The sequence below is a fragment of the Lacerta agilis genome, chromosome 17 (assembly GCF_009819535.1).
Source record: "Lacerta agilis isolate rLacAgi1 chromosome 17, rLacAgi1.pri, whole genome shotgun sequence".
Taxonomy (NCBI): domain Eukaryota; kingdom Metazoa; phylum Chordata; class Lepidosauria; order Squamata; family Lacertidae; genus Lacerta; species Lacerta agilis.
In genome coordinates this window covers 5865658-5889771 of record NC_046328.1, presented here as the reverse complement: position 1 = coordinate 5889771, position 24114 = coordinate 5865658, and the positions used below count along the sequence as shown (strand labels likewise).

At 46.4% G+C, this 24114-nt stretch overlaps 1 protein-coding gene across 2 annotated transcripts in view; it reads right to left on the bottom strand.

Annotated features, from left to right (window-relative positions):
- The window catches only part of GLT1D1 (glycosyltransferase 1 domain containing 1), a 58924-nt gene that overhangs the window by 18182 nt on the left and 16628 nt on the right, over positions 1-24114 (bottom strand). For both annotated transcript variants that reach the window (XM_033135795.1, XM_033135796.1), the window contains exons 7-8: positions 9333-9428; positions 5811-5860 (exon numbers count right to left, since the gene is read on the bottom strand). In XM_033135795.1, the coding sequence (XP_032991686.1) occupies positions 5811-5860; positions 9333-9428 (146 nt within the window). The remainder of the gene's footprint in view (positions 1-5810; positions 5861-9332; positions 9429-24114) is intronic.

Here is a 24114-nt window from a genome sequence, read left to right as displayed (position 1 = left end):
AAGGGAGGTGAGATTTGCCTCTCCAAGACAGTGTCTCTCTCTCTCTCTCCTTCCCTGGGGAGATCCTATGGGCCTTGGGGGGGCACAGGGACTGATTAATCCTATGGCCCCCAGGAATGCAGCCCAGGACATTCTTGTTCCACCAGGGTTTTAATGTGTTTCAATTTCATTCAGTTAGGGTTTCAAAGCCTGTTTTATTCTGTTGCAGATGCTCTCTTGAACAACATTGGTGTTTAATAGTCACAAACTGCCTTGCCAGAGTCAAATCACCATGCTGAAATGCTGTACAAATAAGTAAATAATCTCATCCACTACAAAGCTCTTTCACTTGGTTTGGTTTCTTTCTTTCTTTCTTTCTTTCTTTCTTTCTTTCTTTCTTTCTTTCTTTCTTTTTTACCAATCCCTGTGCTGCTGCAGTTTAAGCATTTTCAGAAACTTCCCCCCCCCCCAAAATGAAAGGAAAAAGCTGGTGTGCAATTAAACTTTAGGATATATAAACATTTTGAGAAATTTCCCAAATTGTGGGGCTAAGGTGGGATGTGCCTGTTTGTTTCTGGGGAAAGTGAAGCAGATGTAAAGTGAAGTGCCTGGAAATCTTCCACGGGCTGCATCTGAAGGCATCGGAAACGCAAAACACATTATACCTGCTCCCAATTTTCTCTTCCACCCCAGTTTGCTTTCAAATCTTGCAGTGTATCAGAGTGGAAAGAAACAGAGATTAAAAAAGGAAGAAAGAAAAATAACCAGCACAATGAAAAGCAGGAAGGTAATAAGACAACTCAATGTTCTAATGAAAATATAGGAGCTGAAGGTTCTAAGAGACAAGTTAATAAGAGAGGGGAAATTGCATTCGTTTTGCATCAGAGATGTTTCAGGGCTGGGGAGGGCAGGGGGAATAAATGACAGAAAGGGGCGAACAGTGCAGTTTCCAGGATATCAGACTGGCAAACCTTGCAAGCGGGGCTGATAAACCCAGGAAGATATGGTGCGCGTGTGTTTGCATAAGAATAAATACATGCACACTCTTGTATCTAAAACAGATGCTGAAGGGAGAAAGAACCCGAGAATGTAAGAAAAGCCCTGCTGGATCAGGGCCAATGACCCATCAAAGCCTGCCTCCTGTTCTCGCAGTGGCCAACCATGTGAGTGCCTGGAGGCTGTTGGAAGATGGATGGCGGCTAACAGATTGAGGTTGAATCCTGACAAGACAGAAGTACTGTTTTTTGGGGGACAGGAGGCGGGCAGGTGTGGGGGACTCCCTGGTCCTGAACAGGGTAACTGTGCCCCTGAAGGACCAGGTGCGTAGCCTGGGAGTCATTTTGGACTCACAGCTGTCCATGGAAGCGCAGGTTAATTCTGTGTCCAGGGCGGCTGTCTACCAGCTCCATCTGGTACGCAGGCTGAGACCCTACCTGCCCGCAGACTGTCTTGCCAGAGTGTTGCATGCTCTGGTTATCTCCCGCTTGGACTACTGCAATGCGCTCTATGTGGGGCTACCTTTGAAGGTGACCCGGAAACTGCAACTAATCCAGAATGCGGCAGCTAGACTGGTGACTGGGAGTGGCCACCGGGACTACATAACACCGGTCCTGAGAGATCTGCATTGGCTCCCAGTACGTTTCCGAGCACAAGTCAAAGTGTTGGTGTTGACCTTTAAAGCCCTAAACGGCCTCAATCCTGTATACCTGAAGGAGTGTCTCCACCCCCACCGTTCAGCCCGGACACTGAGATCCAGCACCGAGGGCCTTCTGGCGGTTCCCTCACTGCGAGAAGCAAAGCTACAGGGAACCAGGCAGAGGGCCTTATCGGTAGTGGCGCCCGCCCAGTGGAACGCCCTCCCATCAGAGGTCAGAGAGATAAACAACTACCTGTCCTTTAGAAAATACCTGAAGGCAGCCCTGTTTAGGGAAGTTTTTAATTTGTGACTTTGTATTGCATTTTAATATTTGTTGGAGGCCGCCCATTATTATTATTATTATTATTATTATTATTATTATTATTATTATTATTATTATTATTTTATATGCATGCAAACTGGACCTGAGCACAAGAGAAAGTCTCTCCCCTCCACTGGTTTCCAGCAACTGGTATTTAGAAGCACCCTGTGTCCTAACTCCCCAGTGGATGGGAGCAAGCATGAGCAGGCTTCAGACTTGCGAGATCCACATTTCTTTTTAAACTAGAATCCTGAGCTCCGCCAAGTGGACCTGGACCTTCTGTTTCAACTGGCTTGTTTTACTGCACATTTTAAAGTGTGGGTGCTTAATGTTTTGACTGAGTTGTTTTCTGGCTCTAAATGCTTTGATCTTAGAAGCCACCTTGGCAATTAAGCAGTACTGTATGTAAATGAATAAATGAGATGGTTGGACAGTGTTCTCGAAGAGACTAGCATGAGTTTGGCCAAACTGCGGGAGGCAGTGAAAGATAGGCGTGCCTGGCGTGCTCTGGTCCATGGGGTCACGAAGACTCGGACACGACTGAACGACTGAACAACAACAAAAAAATGAATAAGGAACATGAACAACTCCATCTTGGGGAAGGGCCACGGCTCAGGGGCAGAGCTTCTGTCTTGCAACCAGATGGTCCCAGGTTCAACCCCTGGCATCTCCAGGTAGGGCGGGGAGAGCATCCCTGCCAGAAACTCTGGAGAGCTGCTGCCAGTTTGTGTAGACAATACTGAGCTATGTAGACCAATGTAAGGCAGCTTCCTATGAACCTCCACGAGCAGCTGGGTGGAGCCAAGTATCCCTCTCCAAACCCTTCCATGGCAGGCAGCGGTGCCAGATTCAGAAGCAGAGAGTGCTCTTCCTTAATGCGGCAGGAGACTGGAAGGCACAAATCGCATCAGTGGCCTAATACAGCATCAAAGAAACATGACCGAACATGACAAATCAATAGGCGTGGGCACTCTTAAATGCAAAACCTCAGAAGACGAGGGCAAAAACGATTCACTTCAAGCCCTCCCCACCCCCCGGTTGTAAACAATCATCCTGGATAAACAAATTATTCTTCTTTAATACGGCCATCGATACAAACTTGGCCTGGAAAACAGTCTTCATTTTCTTTGATGTTTTATTGGGGGGGGGGAGAGAGAGAGCCTGTCAGTTTATTTATTTATTTAATCCCATTTTATTACATCGCTTCCCATGAAATATCTCGAAGTGACTTCACATTTATTTATTTTTAAAAAGAAAGCCTCTGCAGCTAAAAACAATTACAGAATTTCATATATAGAAATGCAAACCATAACTCTTTGTGAGGAAACGCACTCAGCCTGTGTCAAAATATACAGCATAGGATTTGGACAACTGAGAATTTATCATCGGAGTGCTTTAGTAAATATAAAATTATGTTATTGATATAAAGAATCCCCCCCCCCCGGCAATTAATTCTGATATTAGAGAACTTAACCTAAAAGGCATTTCTTTCCCATTGCTTCTTTCCCCACCCCACTGCTCTCGACTTCAAACTTTCACAGCACTGCAAAGTTTCTCGCTGGATTCCAGTAAATCTGTTTTTGTTGTTGTTTAGTCGTTCAGTCGTGTCCGACTCTTCGTGACCCCACGGACCAGAGCATGCCAGGCACTCCTGTCTTCCACTGCCTCCAGCAGTTTGGTCAGACTCATGTTGGTAGCTTCGAGAATACTGTCCAACCATCTCGTCCTCTGCCGTCCCCTTCTCCTTGTGCCCTCAATCTTTCCCCACATCAGGGTCTTTTCCAGGGAGTCTTCTCTTCTCATGAGGTGGCCAAAGTACTGGAGCCTCAGCTTTAAGATCTGTCCTTCCAATGAGCACTCAGGGCTGATTTCCTTCAAAATGGATAGGTTTGATCTTCTTGGGACTCTCAAGAGTCTCCTCCAGCACCATAATTCAAAAGCATCAATTCTTCGGCGACCAGCCTTCTTTATGGTCCAGCTCTCGCTTCCATGCATCTGTTTTACCGGGGGCCTATCTCCCCTGCCACTTCCATTGTCAGCTGGAATTCTGTGCAGACTCTTGCCAGACGGAAATCTCAGTCGTTTGCTACCAGCTGACATCTGTTAATTATGTGCAAACGCAAGACTGGCAGGAATGGCTTCAAAATAGCCAGAACACAGAGATGAGCTGTTGATGCAGTTCATCAGCAGTCACAGGACATGTTTGATCCTGCTTGGTACAGAGGTCAAGAAGGCCGACATTTCAAAAGAGCAAACAGCACAGATGGAGGCAAACTGCAGCTGGGGTGTGTGTGTGTGTGGAGTGTCTGATTTTTAAAACAGGAAACAACACAAATGAAATGTTCTTTCCCCCCCCCTCTCTCTCTCTTTGCCTTATGGTTCTGATCTGGTTTGGGACTGTTACATTTGCTTTTAAACTACAAAATAAAAATTTGTCATGTATGAGCGTGTAGCTTGGTCTTTTTGCGGACTCAGTGATGTTACCGGCACTCGGGACATCCAAGGGCAATGAGTCCCACAGGTTAACGGCACTGCACGAAAAAAGGAGAGCAACAACAACAAGCACATGCCTTCATTTGTGTTTGGGCAGCCGCTTCCTCAAGCTGATTAAAGGAGAACTCCACACCATGAAAGGCAGAGATTGCATCATGTGATTTTGGGTAGGTTGTGGCTATTGTCCTAAGAATTCCCCAAAGGAATACTGCCAAAATTAAATCACGAACCGAATATCCCACACTCCACACACACACACACCAAACCAACAAACACTGAATTTTTAAAAATACTTTAAAAAAATGAAATTCTATGAGGAGCAGAGGCAGTTTGAGCCTAGGGCTTGCCGATCAGAAGGCTGGCAGTTCGAATCCCCGCGATGGGGTGAGCTCCCGTTGCTCGGTCCCTGCTCCTGCCAACCTAGCAGTTCGAAAACATATCAAAGTGCAAGTAGATAAATAGGTACCGCTCCGGTGGGAAGGTAAACGGCGTTTCCGTGTGCTGCTCTGGTTTCGCCAGAAGCGGCTTAGTCATGCTGGCCACATGACCCGGAAGCTGTACGCCGGCTCCCTCGGCCAATAATGCGACCCTGATGTGGGGAAAGATTGAGGGCACAAGGAGAAGGGGACGACAGAGGACAAGATGGTTGGACAGTGTTCTCGAAGCTACTAACATGAGTCTGACCAAACTGCGGGAGGCAGTGGAAGACAGGAGTGCCTGGCGTGCTCTGGTCCATGGGGTTATGAAGAGTCGGACATGACTAAACAACAACAACAAAGCAGATAAAGGACAGATCCTGAAGTTGAGGCTCCAGTATTTTGGCCACCTCATGAGAAGAGAAGACTCCCTGGAAAAGACCCTGATGTTGGGAAAGATGGAGGGCACAAGGAGAAGGGGACGACAGAGGACGAGATGGTTGGACAGTGTTCTTGAAGCTACCAACATGAGTCTGACCAAACTGCGACTGGACCTAACAGTCAGGGGTCCCTTTACCTTTACCTATTTTACTCTAGCATTTTCCGATGGCCTAAAAAAAACAAACTGGGAGTGAGTAGAAGGAGCATTGTGGGTTCTTGAGGGGGTGCCTGCTGAGACCTTTTGGGGGTGCCATAGGAGGTACTAGTGGCACATTGCCACGTATGAGCACCAAGCTGGCAATCCTTGGTTTAGTGTGACCTTAAGGGCATACAGTTCTGACCCACGGGGCATAATCTAGCAAGACATTCTGGTGGAAGCCCCACATAGCACTTGAGGGATGACTCCTTCTCAGTGGGAGGCTATAGTCTTAACAGCGCCCGCCTGCCATAGCACATGAAAACAAATTTACGCAAAGAATTTATATTTAGAAAGAATGCTTACAAAGAAAGGGGGGAAACTTACTGCGGGTCCAATTATAATCAGGTGTGTGCTGGGCTCCTCTCTGTGCCATTCTATCAAACAACAGGAGAAAGTTCTGGTTACAGGAAAATAAGTGGCATGCGGTTCTGGTTAGGGCATTGTAAAGAGAAACTCGGGCAATCCATCAGTTAATTGGTTTATGCAAATTTTGACTCATTTAAAAAAAAAAGGAAGGTGCCCCCAACCTACTGGGCAGCAGACTTAAATTTAATTAATCAACCCCAAAGTTATTTTGCTGTTTCTGGAGGGAGGCACTCGTGAAAAGTCAATGAACACAGAACCATTGGTCAGGGTAGCAGGAACTGAACTCTGCATTTCCATAGCAGACGTGATACTGGAAAGCTCTTCGCCATCTTTGCTGTGTTGATGTCACAATCATTCTGGCGAACCCGACAGCCATTATGCCCAATTCACAGCTAGGAGACCGAGGCCAAGACACAGTGATTTTTTTCCAATTGCCATACATTTTGCAGAGCTCCTCCAGATACAGGTCCTACTTGCTCTCTCTCCTAGATATGGTATTCCACCAATAGGAGTGCTGGCCCTCTTGCAGCTCAGTTAAAGAAATATTACTTGATCAAATCATATGCATCTTAATGAATTATTCAATCAATCAAATCTGCATGTGAATAAAACAACAGTCTACTATATACTTTGGAAAGTTAAAACAAAATAAAAAATGAAAAAAATTCCTTCCAGTAGCACCTTAGAGACCAACTAAGTTTGTTCTTGGTATGAGCTTTCATGTGCATGCACACGTCTTCAGATACCCTTGGTGAGGTTAATGGACTTCTGTATCTGAAGAAGTGTGCATGCACACGAAAGCTCATACCAAGAACAAACTTAGTTGGTCTCTAAGGTGCTACTTGAAGGAATTTTTTAAATTTTTTATTTTGTTTTGACTATGGCAGACCAACACGGCTACCTACCTGTTTTGGAAAGTTGTTTGCTTGTTTGCTTTATGCATTTGGACATCTCATAAGAGTCAGTATCCAAATTTTACATGATGCTTCCTGAGTTCAAGGAGCAAGTATTCATCTACGCTTAGATAAAATTGGATGCCATTTTGAATCAAGATGGAGGACTGAACCTTTCAAAACCGCACTGATTTAAAACCAGGTTCCAAAACCACAGCAATTTTTTTTTTTTTGTCCCTTAAGAATTCCTAAGCAACACCAGGCACAAGGCTGCTAGTTCTAAAGGGGAAAAAAGTTCTTTCCCAATAAATTAATAAACTAGTTGTTACTTATTTTAGTATACTGCTAGCAGAGGCATCCTTCCTTCTCTCACACACTCATACGTGGGAACATCTCTTCCTGGATGCTGCCCGCGGTGACAAGCACACACATGATCTATGTCTCTCCACACACACACACCCCAGGGGTCCTGCTTCCTTCATCCGCAAAAGTATGGACATCTGGCCAATGAATTGACTGAACCTCACACAATCAACCTGCTAAGATTTATTCAATCAGGTGACAGCCCTACGTAGCAGCGAAGTGGATTACTACCCCATGTTCCTATTTAGTGAGCAGAATTTACAGCTCAGCTTCAGCGCAGAGAGACTGGATTAGTCTGATGATTAAATTCATCGCTTAATCAATGTTCTCTTGCTGAGGGCCAGTTCCAAAGCCTTGTCACTTTTGTGGTTTCTCTTCAATACAAGTGTAAATGCTTGTGTCCCTGAAGCCTGTCTGTGTTCAGTGGAGACTTCTTGGCCTTTCCTTTTTAAAAATATTCCATGGCCTTGCCCAACCCGATCGCTTGAGCCTCATTTCTCATTGTGTCAGCCTTCCCCAACCTGGTGCCCCCCCAAGGCTCCAGATCCCACCGGCCCCAACTAGCAGACTGCTTTGGGCTGATGGGAGCCCAATTCCCAGGAGGACATAATAAGAATACCTTGTCATTGTACAACCTGTGTACAATGAAATTAAATGAGCCCCCCCCCCCAAACACTCAGTCTCATTGCACTGTGTGTGCTTATTGAACAACACACCACCTCGCAACTCAATTTCGCTATGTTATTTTCCGTTCAACAGCATAACAGCCCATGGATAGAAGCTATTTTTTAGCCTGTTGGTACGGCTGATTATACTTCTATATCTCCTGCCTGAGGGTAGAAGATTAAAGAGGTGATGGCTGGGGTGTGAGTCATCCCTGAGAATTTTTCTCGCTCTCCTAAGGCAACGATCCCTTGCGATGTCATCTAGCAGACTGAAGGGACAGCCTGTGATATCATGTGCTGTATTCACCACCCTCTGTAGAGACTTTCTGTCCGTGGCTGTCAAGCCAGCATAAAGGTAAAGGGACCCCTGACCATTAGGTCCAGTCGCGGACAACTCTGGGGTTGTGGCGCTCATCTTGCTTTACTGGCCGAGGGAGCCGGTGTACAGCTTCCGGGTCATATGGCCAGCATGACTAAGCCGCTTCTGGCGAACCAGAGCAGCACATGGAAATGCTGTTTACCTTACCGCCGGAGCGGTCCCTATTTATATACTTGCACTTTGACGTGCTTTCGAACTGCTCGGTTGGCAGGAGCTGGGACCGAGCAACGGGAGCTCACCCCATCGCAGGGATTCGAACCGCCGACCTTCTGATCAGCGCCACCCCACCTTAGGAGCCTTCATAAAGGAGCTGTTTCCAGAGGAAGAACTATGGGGGGTAGTGGGGTGGTGGGAGAGACTCTGTTTGCTATCAGGAGATGCTGCCCCACCTCCAGTCCAAGGAACCTTCACAAGGGTGTTGCTGCCATGAATATTATGTGCCTGTGTCTCTTTTAATGGACTGAACAGAGGGAAAGATTCTGAGTCATGGGGGTGTGGAGTGTTTATGTATGGACTTAACAGTGCTTAGTTTGTTTTTTGGCTGCTGATTTGTTAACGTCGATAATATTGCTCCGTAGATTATAAATACTGTATTGATTTGTTAATCATATAATGTGAATTTTGCTTTCATTGTGATATTTAGCTTATTTTTTAAGTTGAAATAAAAATAAATAAATAAAAAATTCTCCAGTAGCACCTTATACACTATTTAATTGCTCATCTTCTAACATTGTGTAGGCCTATGAATGCCATCAAATGCCAACAGTGCCCTTCAGCTCTCTATATTGGACATAAATCTGACATCAGGAATCACAAGACAGAGAAACACGAAAGCTTATACCAGAACAAACTTAGTTGGTTTATAAGGTGCTGCTGGACAATTTTTTATTTTATTTTTATTTTTATTTCGACTGCCTGAAATTATTTTTTAGTTGTTGCTTTGTTAACACGGTTTAACAGAGTGTCATTGTTTCACTGACAATTCGTTAATTATTCTAAATGTTTTCTGCTGTATTTGTGATGTTCTATTACGTTCCATCATGCTATCATTATTTATCGTTTGTAAGCCTCTTGGGGATCCGTTTGAATGAAAAGCGCCATAGAAACATAATACTGTAAATCAAAACCAATCCTGTGTTTGCTACGAAGCGAAAGAGAAAGGAAGGAAGGGGGTACTAACCTGCAAAAGCATCCACTAAATAAAGAGGATCCTTGACTCTTCTCAGACCACATATCAAGAGGAAGAGGCGCAGACCGCTGCTGTCCTGGATAATCCCTGTATTAATTATTATTATTATTAATTATTATTATTTAAAAAGGCAAGAATGTCAAGAAAGCTTAAATATGCCTGGAAATATGAAATACAGAAATCGGGAAAGTGATGGTTCCACCCTTCCTCTGGCCCAAGTCTTGGCTCTCCCACCTTCCTGGGACTTGGATGGTGAGTTCCCAATGACATCCTCATCCCTTCCACTGCATAGAAGTCAGTGCCTGTCGAATCAGACACAGGGCCTTGAAGTCACCACAGCCAGTTCCTCAAGGACACAGGGCCAACTGCTGCATAGATAAAGCCTTGGGTAGCTCCAGTGCTTGGCTGAGGGACCCACTGGGGACTGCCCAGGCTCCTGACCTGCTTAGAGAGACCTGTCTGGACTTTGATGACCTGTGCCCAGAGCTGACTTGACCTGCTTTGTTACCTCAACTCCTCTGCTGAGCCCTAAAGACCCGGCAGGACAGGACAAAGATGGCGCCACAGGTTGGGCCATCAACCTTTGTAGGGCCAGCAGGTGCAGGTGGTGTTTTGCAGAAGCGCTGTGGGGGGCCAGTCACAAAATGGCTGCCAAAGGGGTCTTTGTAGTATTGCACCCAACGGCTGCCACATCTAAAAGAGCAGGGAAGAGCATAAAGTGGTGTAGTTTTTCTCCCCTATTAATGAAAGGGGGGGGAGGAAGGCAAGTAAATCAGCCACCGCCATGCTCGCTTACGGAAAAAAGCTCTTTCCATCTCTCTTTCTGCTCAGAATGGTAAGGAGAGCAAGTGTCTGATCCACGGCTTCCACTGGTGAGTCGGTGCAAGCAGAAACTGAGCAGCGTAGATTTCCGAGGGCTTATTTACAGAGACCTTCCACGGAAAGCACTGGTGCCCAAGTGTGAAAGGCTGGCAACCCCTACTGTATGTGCTTTATGGGTGTGTGTCCAGAGATAACAAGAGAGCTTCCACATCCTGAAAATCAGAACAGCTCTGAAAATTAAGAACCCTCCTCCCCCCCCCAAAAAAAATCCTTCGCCAGTGCCTGCCAATCACTTCCCTCAACACTACGCCTGACATTTCAGCTGTTAACATGAGAGGGAAATCTACTGAAGATAGCAATCTTGGCTCTTCGCCGTGCTTCTAATGCATTTTTTTATTTTCTTAATAATAGTCATAATCTTCCAAGGGGAGTTTTTCAAAGTGCCACTCGAGTCAATGCCAGTCCAGTTGAAATTCAAATAATAAAATAACACACACACACACACACACACACACGTATAAAGACGAAAGAGAAGGGACAGAACATAAAGGGAACGGCAAAGTCTGAGATGAGGCAGCTTGAGAAGGCAACAGCTGAGATGGGAGCAGGGTTGGAATGAGCTTCAGAGTTAGGGAATGTAAGACGAGCCCTGCTGGATGAGGCCAATGGTCCAGCATCCTGTTCTCACAGTGGCCAACCAGAGGACCATGCGAAGCCCACAAGCAGGACCTGAGCACGGCAGCCTTCTCCCCACCTGCGATTTCCAGCAACTGCCATTCAGAGGCCTACTACCTCTGAGGTACCGCCTAGCCCTTGCGGCTAGCAGCCATATAAAGCCAGTTTCTTTAGAAGGCTTAGCCAGACCGTTGGTCCATCAAGCCCAGCGCTGTCCATGCTGATTGACAGCAGCTCTCCTGGGTAGGGGACGTTCCAAGCCCTGTGCCGGGGGATTGAACCCGGGACCTTCTGCATGCAAAGCAGGCGACCTGCCCCTGAGCTATGGCCTTTCCTCCGCTGTTCATTACAGGAGTGCAACTGCCAGGTCATCTCTGGTTGCATGGGGGGGGTAATGGGGGGTCACACCGCACGGCACTGTACAGTGCTTTTTTTTCCTCCTAAAAAATGTTTACTACTCATGTTCCTACTCATATTGAAATGTTGTTGTTGTTCAGTCGTAGAGTCGTGTCTGACTCTTCGTGACCCCATGGACCAGAGCACGCCAGGCACGCCTATCCTTCACTGCCTCCCGCAGTTTGGCCAAACTCATGCTAGTCGCTTCGAGAACACTGTCCAACCATCTCATCCTTTGTCGTCCCCTTCTCCTTGTGCCCTCCATCTTTCCCAACATCAGGGTCTTTTCCAGGGAGTCTTCTCTTCTCATGAGGTGGCCAAAGTACTGGAGCCTCAACTTCAGGATCTGTCCTTCTAGTGAGCACTCAGGGCCGATTTCCTTGAGAATGGATAGGTTTGATCTTCTTGCAATCCATGGGACTCTCAAGAGTCTCCTCCAGCACCATAATTCAAAAGCATCAATTCTTCGGCGATCAGCCTTCTTGATGGTTGAAATACTGCCCCTCAATGAGGCCAAACTTAAGATTCAAAAAACATTTAGGGGTATGCGTACTCCTGCATCCCCCCCCCCCCCGAAAAAGCACTGGCACTGTTCCACTGTCTCCCCCATACAGTGGTACCCTGTGTTATGTACGCAATCTGTTCCGGGTCGTGGTACATAACGCGGGCGTGCGTAACACGAATGCACAAAAAGACCCAGAAGAAGCGCAATTTGAGCGCCTCTGCGCATGCGCGAAGTGCGCAGAACGCTTCTGCGCATCCGGGGGTCACGTGCATGCTCGGGAAACACTTCCGGGTTGCGGGCGTTTGCAACTCGAATGTCCGCAACATGGGGGGGGCGGCGTAACCCGGGGTACCACTGTACTTTATGCTGGCCTTGGCAGGAATGCTACATACAGATCATTCCACAGGTGAGGAACCTGAAGTATTCCAGATGTTGCTGTGCTCCGATTCCCATCAGACGCCATCCTGCATGGCTAATGGCCAGGGATGATGGGAGTTGTAGTACAGCAGCATCTGGAGGTTTCGTCCTCCTGAGATAAATGGGGAAAGCTCTCCCCCCCCCCCCATCATTTCTCTCCCATTGCATCATTTTCTCCCCGGGTCGTCCTAAAAAAAAGACGTTCCAGCAAATAACCCTCTGCCAGAACGTTTCCTGCCTCTTAATTTCCTAAAACCTTTGTGATCTTTTTCGAAAACAGCCCTGGAACGCAGGAATATCAACCACCCCGAGCTACTGAAGTAGTTGCCGAAAGCTTGTTTCCCTAAATGTCACCGGGGATTGGTAGCACGTTCCAGCAATATTGCTTTTGAAAATTAAAAAGCAAGCCGGGGATTTTAAGATGCTTTCATCTTCGCAACATTTCCGTTTGGCTTCCATCCGAATAGGCCGACTCCATCATGTAAACTCCAGACAACCGAAAAGGTGATTTTAAAGGAGGTAATTTTTTTTCACTTTTTAATTTTCTTGTTTGAGGGTATATATCTGCGTGCACACACACACACACACAAACTCCGAGTCCAAACACAATTACAAAATGTTTGACTAAACAGCAAAAAAGAAATAGAAAGGTAATCAAAATATTTCTAAAGCTCAAAACTGCATCTCTTTCATAAGAAAGGAGAACGGCTATTCTTAATGGCAGTTCAATATTTTAAAACAGGCTTCCTCAAACTCGGCCCTCCAGATGTTTTTTTGGCCTACAACTCCCATGATCCCTAGCTAGCAGGACCAGTGGTCAGGGATGATGGGAACTGTAGTCTCAAAACATCTGGAGGGCCGAGTTTGAGGAGGCCTGTTTTAAAAGTACCAACACAGTCTCCAAATTGGTTTTCTTTCTTTCTTTTCTTTTGATATCCTCCCTTTACACAAGAGGTACCTCATTTTGCTCACGGTAGATAAATTCCTTAATTTTTTAATAACCATTCTTTCAATACTGACACTTCCCCTCAGTATTTTAGCACAGACCACTCTAGCATCTATTAACATAGGAAAACTCCCTTCTCTTTCTTTCAAATAGCAACCTTTTTAAAGGTTTTCTGTATTGTTTTAACATTCGTTTGGGAGCCGCCCAGAGTGGCTGGGGAAAACCCAGCCAGATGGGCGGGGTACAAATAAATTATTATTATTATTATTATTATTATTATTATTATTATTATTATTAAGTTTTTTTCTCCTTCTTGCAGTTCAAGGAGGTAAATCACACACACACACCCCATGAGATGGCAAAGAACTGATGGTTTTTTACCCCAGAATAGCCACCACAGGTGTTAAGGCCTCTGAACAGAAGCGTCAAGAAGCAAAGAGCCACTGCAATAAGGAGGCAGACAGGCCGCCCCACACCCCAGAAGCGCTGCGGCATATCGCAATATACTTTCAAAACATGTTGGTCGCATTCACAGGGACTAGAAACTTAGCCTTAAGGGGGGGGAAGAGACTTTTAGGAAGACTGGATCCTGCTCTTAGTTTATATTCCATGCCATTCCTGTGCAGTTGGTAAGATGGCAGCATGGGTGTAGCTCAGCTTCTACAAAACCAGAATATGTGGAGTTTCAAATTAACATCTGGAACAGACCTAATCCCCTGAGCTGCATCTACATTAAGGGTTTCTACCTGAAAAGCTAACTTCCAAGTTAACCTCCCCCGCAGCCTCCCTGACATTCACAGATCATTCTCCTCTGCCCGCCCTGGCGGCAGCACGGCTGTAATGAAAGAAAACGCTCTGCTTGCGATGACAGACAAAGTCCGCCGCGACGCTTGGCGCTCATCTCAAGCCTTCCTGCGTTTGGGCCCTCCTGCGAGTCGCGATCCAAATTTGCAGGTGCGAAATTGCTCGAGAAAGGAAGGGTCAGCCCATGCCTATCACCAAAGCGCCCTGATTGAAATTTTAATTATACGTATGTCATAGGCATTCGGCTTGGATGGAGACTCTGCTGGGCTCCACGCACATTGAATTCCTCCGGATTGTCAACAGCATTAACCCCTGCCCTTCTGTAGCACATCTGCAGGCCTCACGCCGTTCAAGATTCTGGGGTTGTAGTCAAGCTCTGCTATACAGGTGTATGCGGTGCCGGATTTACGTATAAGCTAAACAAGCTATAGCTTGGGGCCCCACACTCTTGGGGACCCCCCCAAAAATGTAAAGGGAAAAAAATCAACAATTACTTTGATAAAATACATATTTTGTTACGTGCAAATGGCTTTAGATTCCTATTAGGTCCATAAATTACCATATAGCATATATTCAACACAAAAAACAGTGACAATTTGTTGTTGACAAAGGACAGCTGGACATATAAAGGGCCCCATTACCTTCAGTAGCTTAGGGTCTCATCAAACCTAAATCTGGCCCTGGGTGTACGCACAATCGACCCACACATAACCACATATATGCATGGCGCCAGAAATGGCAAGAGAGAGCTGGAGATTGCCCATGGCTCGTGAAGAGACCCTCCCTGGAGCCCAAAGTGGATGTCTTCTTTTCTATATCTTCTCTCTCTCTCTCTCTCTCTTGATTCTTCTTTCTCCTTGTTTTGGTTTGCTGTTATTCTTTGTCTTTAGGCAAGTTTGACTTTTATTGTAAAAAAAACTTTCAACTTTTATGTTGAAAACATTCAATAAAAATTAACTAGAAAAAGGTGGAACTAGAAAAACGTGGGTTTTAAAAATGCTGCAAACAAATTATTCTGTTCCTAGCAAGTGCTCCCCCTTGAAGCCCCCCCCCCAGCTATTTTGACAACCACCTGGGCTAAACAGAACTGGTTTGAAAAGACTCACATAACTTTCCTGTGTACGTGTATGTTTGTGTGTCTCTCTGTGTGTAGAAAAGGACAACCAAAACGATAAAGGGGCTGGAATAACTCCCCCTATGAGGAAAGGTTACAGCATTTGGGGATTTTAGTTTTTTTCTGGGGTGGAGCTAAGGTGGGCATTAATAGTAAGAAATACATTTATTGAGCCCTTCAAGGCAAAAGAGAGAGAGCACAGAATAATGCTCTAAGAACTAGAAAATTGATACATCAAGCTCTAAAAGTTTTTTTTTTTAAATCATACATTTAAAAACGAAGAAAGCATTTCATCAAATATAAAACTGATCTTCCACAAATAAGTGGGTTGCAACTCAGGGAAAGTCATCCTAAACAAAGGATCAAAATGTACTCAGTGGGTGCCTGCCAGATTTTGATTAGTCACTGATTCCAGAGAGCTGGTGCTGTAACACTAAAAGCCCAGGTTCTATTACAGGCAAAGCGTGCCTCTGAGGCTAATTGTACAATCTGCCCAAAGGAGTGCCCGTTGCTGTGGTCTAAACCACTGAGCCTCTTGGGCATGCCGATCAGAAGGTCGGCGGTTCGAATCCCCGCGACGGGGTGAGCTCCCGTTGCTCTGTCCCAGCTCCTGCCAACCTAGCAGTTCGAAAGCACGTCAAAGTGCAAGTAGATAAATAGGTACCACTCCAGCGGGAAGGTAAACGGTGTTTCCTTGTGCTCTGGCTTTCGTCATGGTGTTCCGTTGAGCCAGAAGTGGCCACAGGACCTTGGCCTGAAAGCGAAATGAGCGCCGCAACTCCATAGTTGCCTTTGACTGGACTGAACCGTCCAAGGGTCCTTTACCTTTTGCCTTGGTTGCACACTAAAGCTGTACCTACCTCAGTCTTTCAAAGCAAAGACTTTGGGTCATGTCATTCATTGGATCCATGTCTCACATTGTTTAGCCATGCCTATTAGGGTGGTTCATAAAAAAAACTTTTTCTGGAAAATGCCTGCCCCAAAGGTCTTATCTTGCTACACTAGGGATTATATAGCTATATCTGAAATTTCATGCATATCAGTTAATATCTTGGCCCTCCTCCCCGAAAATAGCTGTTTACTTGGCCGTTTCCCTATTTTGTGAAGGCTGAAATTTCAATTCAGTGGAGCAGGGTCAAGATATTAACTGATACGCATGAAATTTCAGACATAGCTATATAATCCCTAGTGAATTAAGATAAGACCTTTAGAGCAGGAATTTATTTATTTATTTATTTATTTATTTATTTTAAAAAAGTTTTTTATGAACCGCCCTAATGCCTATCACCTGATGGCACATCACTCACTGTGCTTTTTAACCCTTGTGTTGCCTATACACGTTACAGATTAAATATTTTGGCAGAAATCGGGATCACACTTCAAGCTCTTCATCCAGTGAGAGCCAGGACAGAGAGTCCTAGAGGGTACCATATTTTTCGCTCCATAAGAAGCACTTTTTTCCTCCTAGAAATTAAGGGGAAATATCTGTGCGTTTTATGGAGCGAATGTTGGTCCCTAGAGCTGAATTTCCCAGGGGCCAAAAGCAGATAGTGCTTTTTATTTTACAAAGAGAAAAAGGGGTGTTGAAAGGACCCCGCTCAGCAGCTGAGCAGCAAGAAATGGGGAGAGGCTCCCTTTCAGCCCCACCCTCCTTTGTTGAATGTGCTGCAGAGGGAGGTTGTTTGTTTCCCCAGCGACATGGCTGATTAGATTATCTGTCTGGAAACTGTAGAAATGGCTCCCTTTCCTTCAGAAGCTGCAGAAATGTGAGTTAAACCCCATAGAAATGGGGCTTTTCCTCTTTGCTTTCCCCCCTTTGCAAAAAAACTGCAAAACTTTTAGCTGATCCTCAAAAAAACCCAGGACTTTTCCCTTTGCAAAAAAAGCTGCAAAACCTTTAGCTGATCCTCAAAAAAACAGGGCTTTTACCTTTGCAAAAAAAGCTGCAAAACTTTTAGCTGATCCTCAAAAAACAGGGCTTTTAGAGGAGGAAAACCAGGAAAAAATATATTTTCTTGTTTCCTCCTCTAAAAATGAGGTGCGCCCTATGGTCTGGTGCGCCCTATGGAGCGAAAAATACGGTAGATATGAGAGTTGTGGAGGGGTACATTTGAACCCGTCCCAAAGTTTTCACCACACCTGTGTTGCAGGAAGCGGGGAGGAACTTAAGGCGGACATACCATTTCCAGAGGCAGCCCTGAATCTCTGATCACTGTAGAATTTGTTTTGATTTCTTAGTCTGAATTAAGACACACAGTATTTGTACGGCTTACTCTGTTCCCGCTGAAAAAGCAGACTTTCCCTTTTCCTGGACATAATCCTCCAGGCTTTGCAAACACAATCAAAATAGTGTATCAAGAATAATTCCTATAGGACTGCCGAAATAACACTTTCTACTCTTTTTTCTTCTTCGGAAAGTACAGAGCAGAACAGAAGCGCCCCCTTTTAAAAGGGCTTTGGAGCAGCACTCTCTTAATACCATCCCTGCATGCATGCAAAATAATTTTTTAAAAAAGAAAGTCTGTTTGAGAAATCACCGATAAAACTCTTACAAAACACTCCTTACAGATCGTTAATCTGACTGCGGGCCCTACAGGCCTCCATGCAACTTAGGGATATCAAAGACAAACTCGCTGCAAGTAAATGGAACTGCTGGGGAGAGATTTATCTTATCTTAAGATAAATCCCATATATATATATATGGGTTTTCTTCTTCTCTCTCTCCCTGTTGGCTCAAAGAAAAGAAAATACAAGATGTTTTGTCCCGTTTGAGGTTTTACACAGCGGCTTGCCTTACCATACTCCCAATAAGAGAACATACAAGGTTTCTTAAAAACCAAGAGGCGTACCCAGCTGCCTAAACAATCAACCCAGCAAGTGGCTGCTGGAGAAAACAGTGGTTTAAGAAGCCTAGCTTCTCTCTGTGTACAGGCAATGACCCAGAATAAGGCAGAAGAGTGTGAATGTGTGTTTGTGCAGGACAGGGTGTGCTCATAAGTGCTCTGATGATATACGCAGGAGGAAGGAATGAAGCCCCTGTGCGAAATGGTTGCCGCCCGTAGTGGAAGATTTGTGCATTAGTGACAAATGCCAGATGGTAGGGGAGATCAACCCATCACCTTCAACAGGGTTTTCTGAAGTTCGTTGGGCACCTGGGCGCAAGGCTGGAACCAGGTAGCTTGGCGCATGAAGAAAAAGAACAGAAAGCTGGTAGATTCTGCCCGAGAACCTGCAGAGCTGCTGCCACTTACAGTAGGCAATACTGCGGATGGATTGACCAGTCGGTAGGCCTTGGTGTAAAGTTAGCTTCCAGCAGAAGTTCCAGTGGAAGTTCTGAAGGTGATCAGGAATGCTGGCCATGCAGGGTTCTTTATCAGTCGGAGAGTCCACACTTGTACAGATTTAGAGGTACTTGAGGACATCGGAATAGGCTGCTGGATCAGGCCAGTGGTCCATTTAGTGCAGCAACCTGTTCTCCCCTTCTGCAATTTCCAGCAACTGGCATTTGGGAACTTACCTCCAGCTGTGGTGGCAGAGCAGAGCCATGGTGGCGAGTAGCCATTGATAGCCCTCTCCTTCTCCATGACTTTGTCTAATCCTCTTCTGAAGCCACCCAGCCTGGTGGTCATCACAGCCTCGTGGGGAAGCGAGATCCAGAGTTGTCCATGAGCTGCAAGAAGATGTCATTTCTCTTCTCTATCCTGAACCTTCCAACATTCAGCTTCATTGATGTCCACAAGTTCTAGTGTTATGAGTGAGGGAGGAAAACATCTTCTCTATCCACTTTCTCCATGCCATTCATAATTAAATAAAGACTGTTGGTGGCCAACTCCAAGGCTCCTGCTTGCACTTCTTAAAGAACTGCCTAGTTAAATTGCACTTGGACCAAACAGCCCTTCAGAGATGTATCTGCTATGTCACGGGTCTTCAACACAGGTTAGGACCAACCAGGGGTTGCAAGGCCATCCCAGGTAGGTTGCGGGAAGCAGTTGCTGCCACATTGGACTCTGTGAATTGCCATTTCAGGATTAACAATGTACCTTATTAGTACCATTAAGTATAAATCAAAAGTGAGCATGTAAATGTAGGTCCCACAGTGCACATTGGGAGCCAGAGGTGGGTCTCGAGTCTGGACCAGTTGAAGACCGCTGTCCTATGTAAAGTAAGACACAGCAGTTTTGGGGCGTTATTGTAGGTTTGGATAGGGAACCTGTGTTCCTCAATGCAACAACCACAATCCCTGACCAGTGGCCATGCTACCCGGGTCTTCTGGGAGTCCAGCAACATACCCATCTTCTTAAAAAGTAAAGGGACCCCTGACCATTAGGTCCAGTCTTGTCCGACTCTGGGGTTGCGGCGCTCATCTCACGTTACTGGCCGAGGGAGCTGGCGTACAGCTTCTCGGTCATGTGGCCAGCATGACTAAGCCACTGCTGGTGAACCAGAGCAGCGACCAGAAACACCGTTTACCTTCCCGCCGGAGCGGTGCCTATTTATCTACTTGCACTTTGATGTGCTTTCGAACTGCTAGGTGGGCAGGAGCAGGGACCGAACAACGGGAGCTCACCCCGTTGCGGGGGTTCGAACCGCCGACCTTCTGATCGGCAAGCCCTAGGCTCTGTGGTTTAACCCACAGCGCCACCCGCGTCCCTTACCCATCTTCTGGTCCAAGAAATAAAATTCTCCCGTTTTAGTTCATTCTTTTCAGCAGTGTTCCACAACCATGCTGATTTTCTAAAGGAAGCTATCCCAGGTCTGATGCATCCCAGGCCTTCCTTGTCTGGGTTTTCTCTTCTTCAGAAGCTGCACAACTCTTGAACCTGATGGCAGGGGTTACATCACCTCTCTGTTCCTGTTTTCTGTTCCCTTTGAACCACCCTGAGCCTTTCATTCCTCCTTAAAGAAACAGGCCCTTTCATCTCCCTTCTAACATTTCAAAGTGTTCACTGAACATGTACAAAAGTCAGAGGAGGGCACCTCGCTGAGAATTCTACCTTGGACCATGTCAGTTGTTTTATGTTCTGGTGTTTTCAAGCTCCCAAAGACTCCCCACCCCCGGCAGTACCAAAATAAGCTCTTTGATCAATTTCTCATAAGATTTCCCTCCACTTCTAAAACTTAGGTCCTTCCATTACATGGTGGGGGGAAGTCATACTTGTGGCAGATTGCTATGACCATTTTAGGTGCTGCAAAGTGGGACTTCTTGAGAGGTTTGACACACTTATGAAGGAAAGAACGTAAGAAAAGCTGGCTGAATCAGGCCAGTGCCCCCATTTGGTCCAGCATCCTCATCTTAACAGTGGACTGGGCTGGAACATAAAACATCCTTTTTTGTTGTTGTTCAGTCGTGTCCGACTCTTCGTGACCCCATGGACCACAGCATGCCTGGCACTCTTGTCTTCCACTGCCTCCTGCATTTTGGCCAAACTCATGCCAGTCGCTTCGAGAACACTGTCCAACCATCTCATCCTCTTGTCGTCCCCTTCTCCTTGTGCCCTCCATCTTTCCCAACATCAGGGTCTTTTCCAGGGAGTCTTCTCTTCTCACGAGCTGGCCAAAGTACTGGAGGCTCAACTTCAGGATCTGTCCTTCCAGTGAGCACTCATGGCTGATTTATTCAAGGATGGATATGTTTGATCTTTTTGCAGTCCATGGGACTCTCAAGAGTCTCCTCCAGCACCATAATTCAAAAGCATCAATTCTTCGGCGATCAGCCATCTTTATGGTCCAACTCTCACTTCTATACATTACTACTGGGAAAACCATAGCTTTAACTATACCGAACTTTGTCGGCAAAAAAAATAAAATAAAACATACTTAAGAAGACTGAAAACACATCAGAGCACACACATTTTCCCCAGCAATTAAGATCTTTAAAGCTTAAAGGCCCAAAGAGTCTTCAACAGGTTGTTGGGTTGTTGTTTTTTTAAGGCGAATGAACTTGAAGAAAAACAATGGATCATTCCAGGTTCTACGTCCAAATGAACTTAATTCATGGCAATAACAGGAGTTGCTTTCGGGTGACGTTCAGAGATTGCTGAACTAATTCAGTGAACTTCATTTACACTGAACTAATTGATTCCAGTACTGACTACATTGCCGCCATGCGGAAGTCTAAGGTGCATGCAAACCCCTGCCTCTCTCCATCCCTCATCCAGGTGAGCAAGAGGCACCATTGCGGTGGAGCCGTGGCCTGAGCTGAGTCTCCAGGACTAGCAAGAAAAACATGGAGGGCTGAATTGAGCTCCCGGGCCCCCGTTTGCCCACTCCTGGGTCTGAGAGCCAGTGTGGTGTAGTGGTTAAGAGCGGTAGACTCGTTATCTGGGGAACCGGGTTCGCGTCTCCACTCCTCCACATGGTTGCAGCTGCTGGGTGACCTTGGGCTAGTCACACTTCTCTGAAGTCTCTCAGCCCCACTCACCTCACAGTGTTTATTGTGGGGGAGGAAGGGAAAGGAGAATGTTAGCCGCTTTGAGACTCCTTCGGGTAGTGAAAAGCGGGATATCAAATCCAAACTCTTCTCTTCTTCTTCTTCTTCTACACTGACTACTAATGTCTCTCCAGGATTTCAGACAGGGAGACTGTTCCAACGCTATCTTGAGATGCCTGGTATGCAAAGCAGGTGCTCTACCTGCCAGGTAACAGAAAAGCCACGTGAATCTGATGATCTGTAAGTAATTTAGAAGGCCCACATGCCCTCAGACATCTCTGTGTTTATTTTTGCTGTATGCGGGTGCCATTAGAGGTAATATATGCACATTTAAGATCTCCCCACCCCCACAAACCCCTGCACCCTTTCCTTCATTCTTCTGTTGCCAGTTCCTTTAATCACACAAAACAGCCAGATTCGGGATCCAATCATCATCCGGGCAGAGCTCCCCAGCGACAAATCATCCACCTTCTGAAAATTATCCATTTTTATTCTTTTCGTTCCTGGACACGCTCTATGATTTACTGGGAACGAAATAACCTCACAATGCTCAATTTAAGAATTGGACACTGCTTCTGAATAATGACACACATTTGCCGCCGTGATAAAGCAATTGAGCACTCGCAGTTCATTCGTAATGGAAAGGAGGGCTGCACACTCTGTGAGCTGGGATTGATGAGCGGGCTGCTAAAATGTTTTTCCTTTAAACTTCCCCAGAGTGAAATACTGAAAATCGCCCCCCCAACCCCCCACCCCCCAGCCAATCCTCTGCTGATGGTAAGAGAATCATTCGCTAGTTTGTTGTCGTTTCGGGTGAGGAGGCTTTGCTGAAATAAACCAGTATTTCAGCCTTCATTTTGTGAGCTGCCGTTTATGCTCTGCTGTTTTTCCATGACGAAACTCAAGGTGGCATCCAGGGGCATAGCAAGGGGAGGGGCGTAGGGGGTGGTCTGCGCCGGGTACCACCCGGGGGCAGGGTGACACTCCGGGGCGGAGCCCCGTCCCCGCGATTGGCGCCTCCAAGCCCTCACTCGGCTAGCGCTTTTTTCGGTGCTGGCTGGCCTGCGGAGCTGCGGCATGGAGGCAAGGGGCGGGCCAGCGAGGAGGGCGCCCCTCCTCGCTGGCCTGCCCCTCACCTCCATGCCGCGGCTCTGCCCAGGGAGCCCAGCGCTGAAAAAAGCCGCTGAAAGGGGGGGAAGGGAAGCAAAGCAGGCGCGTTCAAGCGCCTGCTTTGCTTCCCCTTCCCCCCTTCAGCGGCTTTTTTTCGGCGGGATTGGGCAGGCCAGTGAGGAGGGGGCATCATGCCAGCGACAAGCGTGACGCCCCCTCCTCGCTGGCCCACCCCTCACCTCCATGCCGCATCCACGTGCGTTGTGATGTCACGATGCATGCGTCGTGCCCCGCCCCCAGGGGGGTGCCTCTGCGACGCCACCCCGGGCAGCGAAGAGGCTTCCTCCGCCGCTGGTGGCATCCCCAGCCAGTTTTGCATCGACACTGACCAGATCTAGGCGGCTGCACCATCCCTGCCCTCCTGGCCACCCCCTGGGGAACTACGATGCAACTCCTGGATTATCACATCTGACCTGCTAAAATTCTGTGTGCTTGAGCCCAACGTAAAGGACAACAACAAAAACCACGTAGGACCACTCACATTGTGGTACGGAACAAAATAGGAAATTCTTTCCAGTAGCACCTTAGAGACCAACTGAGTTTGTTCTTGGTATGTGGTACGGAATCTTGTTAACCGACAAGGTGGAGCAAGCTTGTTTTCTCCTGCTCTGGAGGGGAGGGGCAGGAACCAACGGTTTCAAGGTCCAAGAAAGGAGATTCCAACTAAACACCAGGGAGAACTTTCTGACAGTAAGAGCTGTTTGATAGTGGAATGGACTCCCTTGGGAGGTGGTGGACTCCATTCATTGGGGTTTTTAAAGCAGAGATTGGATCGCCACCTGTCTTGGATGCTTAATAGTTGAGATTCCTGCATTGCAGGGGGGGCTGGACTAGAGGACCCTTGGGGTTCACAAGTATAAAAGCCAGTGACACAAGTATCATAGGATAAATCATCCAAATTAAAAGGCACTATAAAACCATCTCATTAAAATAACAGGGTAATTCAAGCAGGAGAGTCGGGGGAGAGATTAAAGGGTTATCTTTTTGGTCATGCTGGCTGGGTGTGTGTGCGTCATGGGAGTTGGAGTCCTACAACATCCGGAGGTCCCCATTTCTGCCCCAAACAATTTAGATTCACATTATACGAGCACTGTGCTCAGTTATGAAATTTATTATTTTTATACGGCTTAGTTTTATTGGAATAAAATGTTTTGGCTTTAATGTTTTATGTATGTACATTAGATGCCTCGGGGGGGCTTTAGGGATGCAGAGAAATTTGGGGGGAAAATATGATTACTTTAATAAGAAGATGCTGCCAACTTGTCAAAGCTAAGTTAGTTAGTGCCTGGGTTGTGCCTTAATATAATTTCCCCTGCAGAAGCAGGAGAAGAGCTGTAGCTCAGCGAGAGAGCACATTTGCTTTGTACGAAGAAGGTCCCAGGTTTCATCTCCAGGCAGCAATGAGAAAAATTCCTACCTGAAACCCTGGAGAACCTGTGCTAGTCTACCATAGACCAGGGCTGAGGAACCTGTGCGCTTCCAATTATTGTTAGA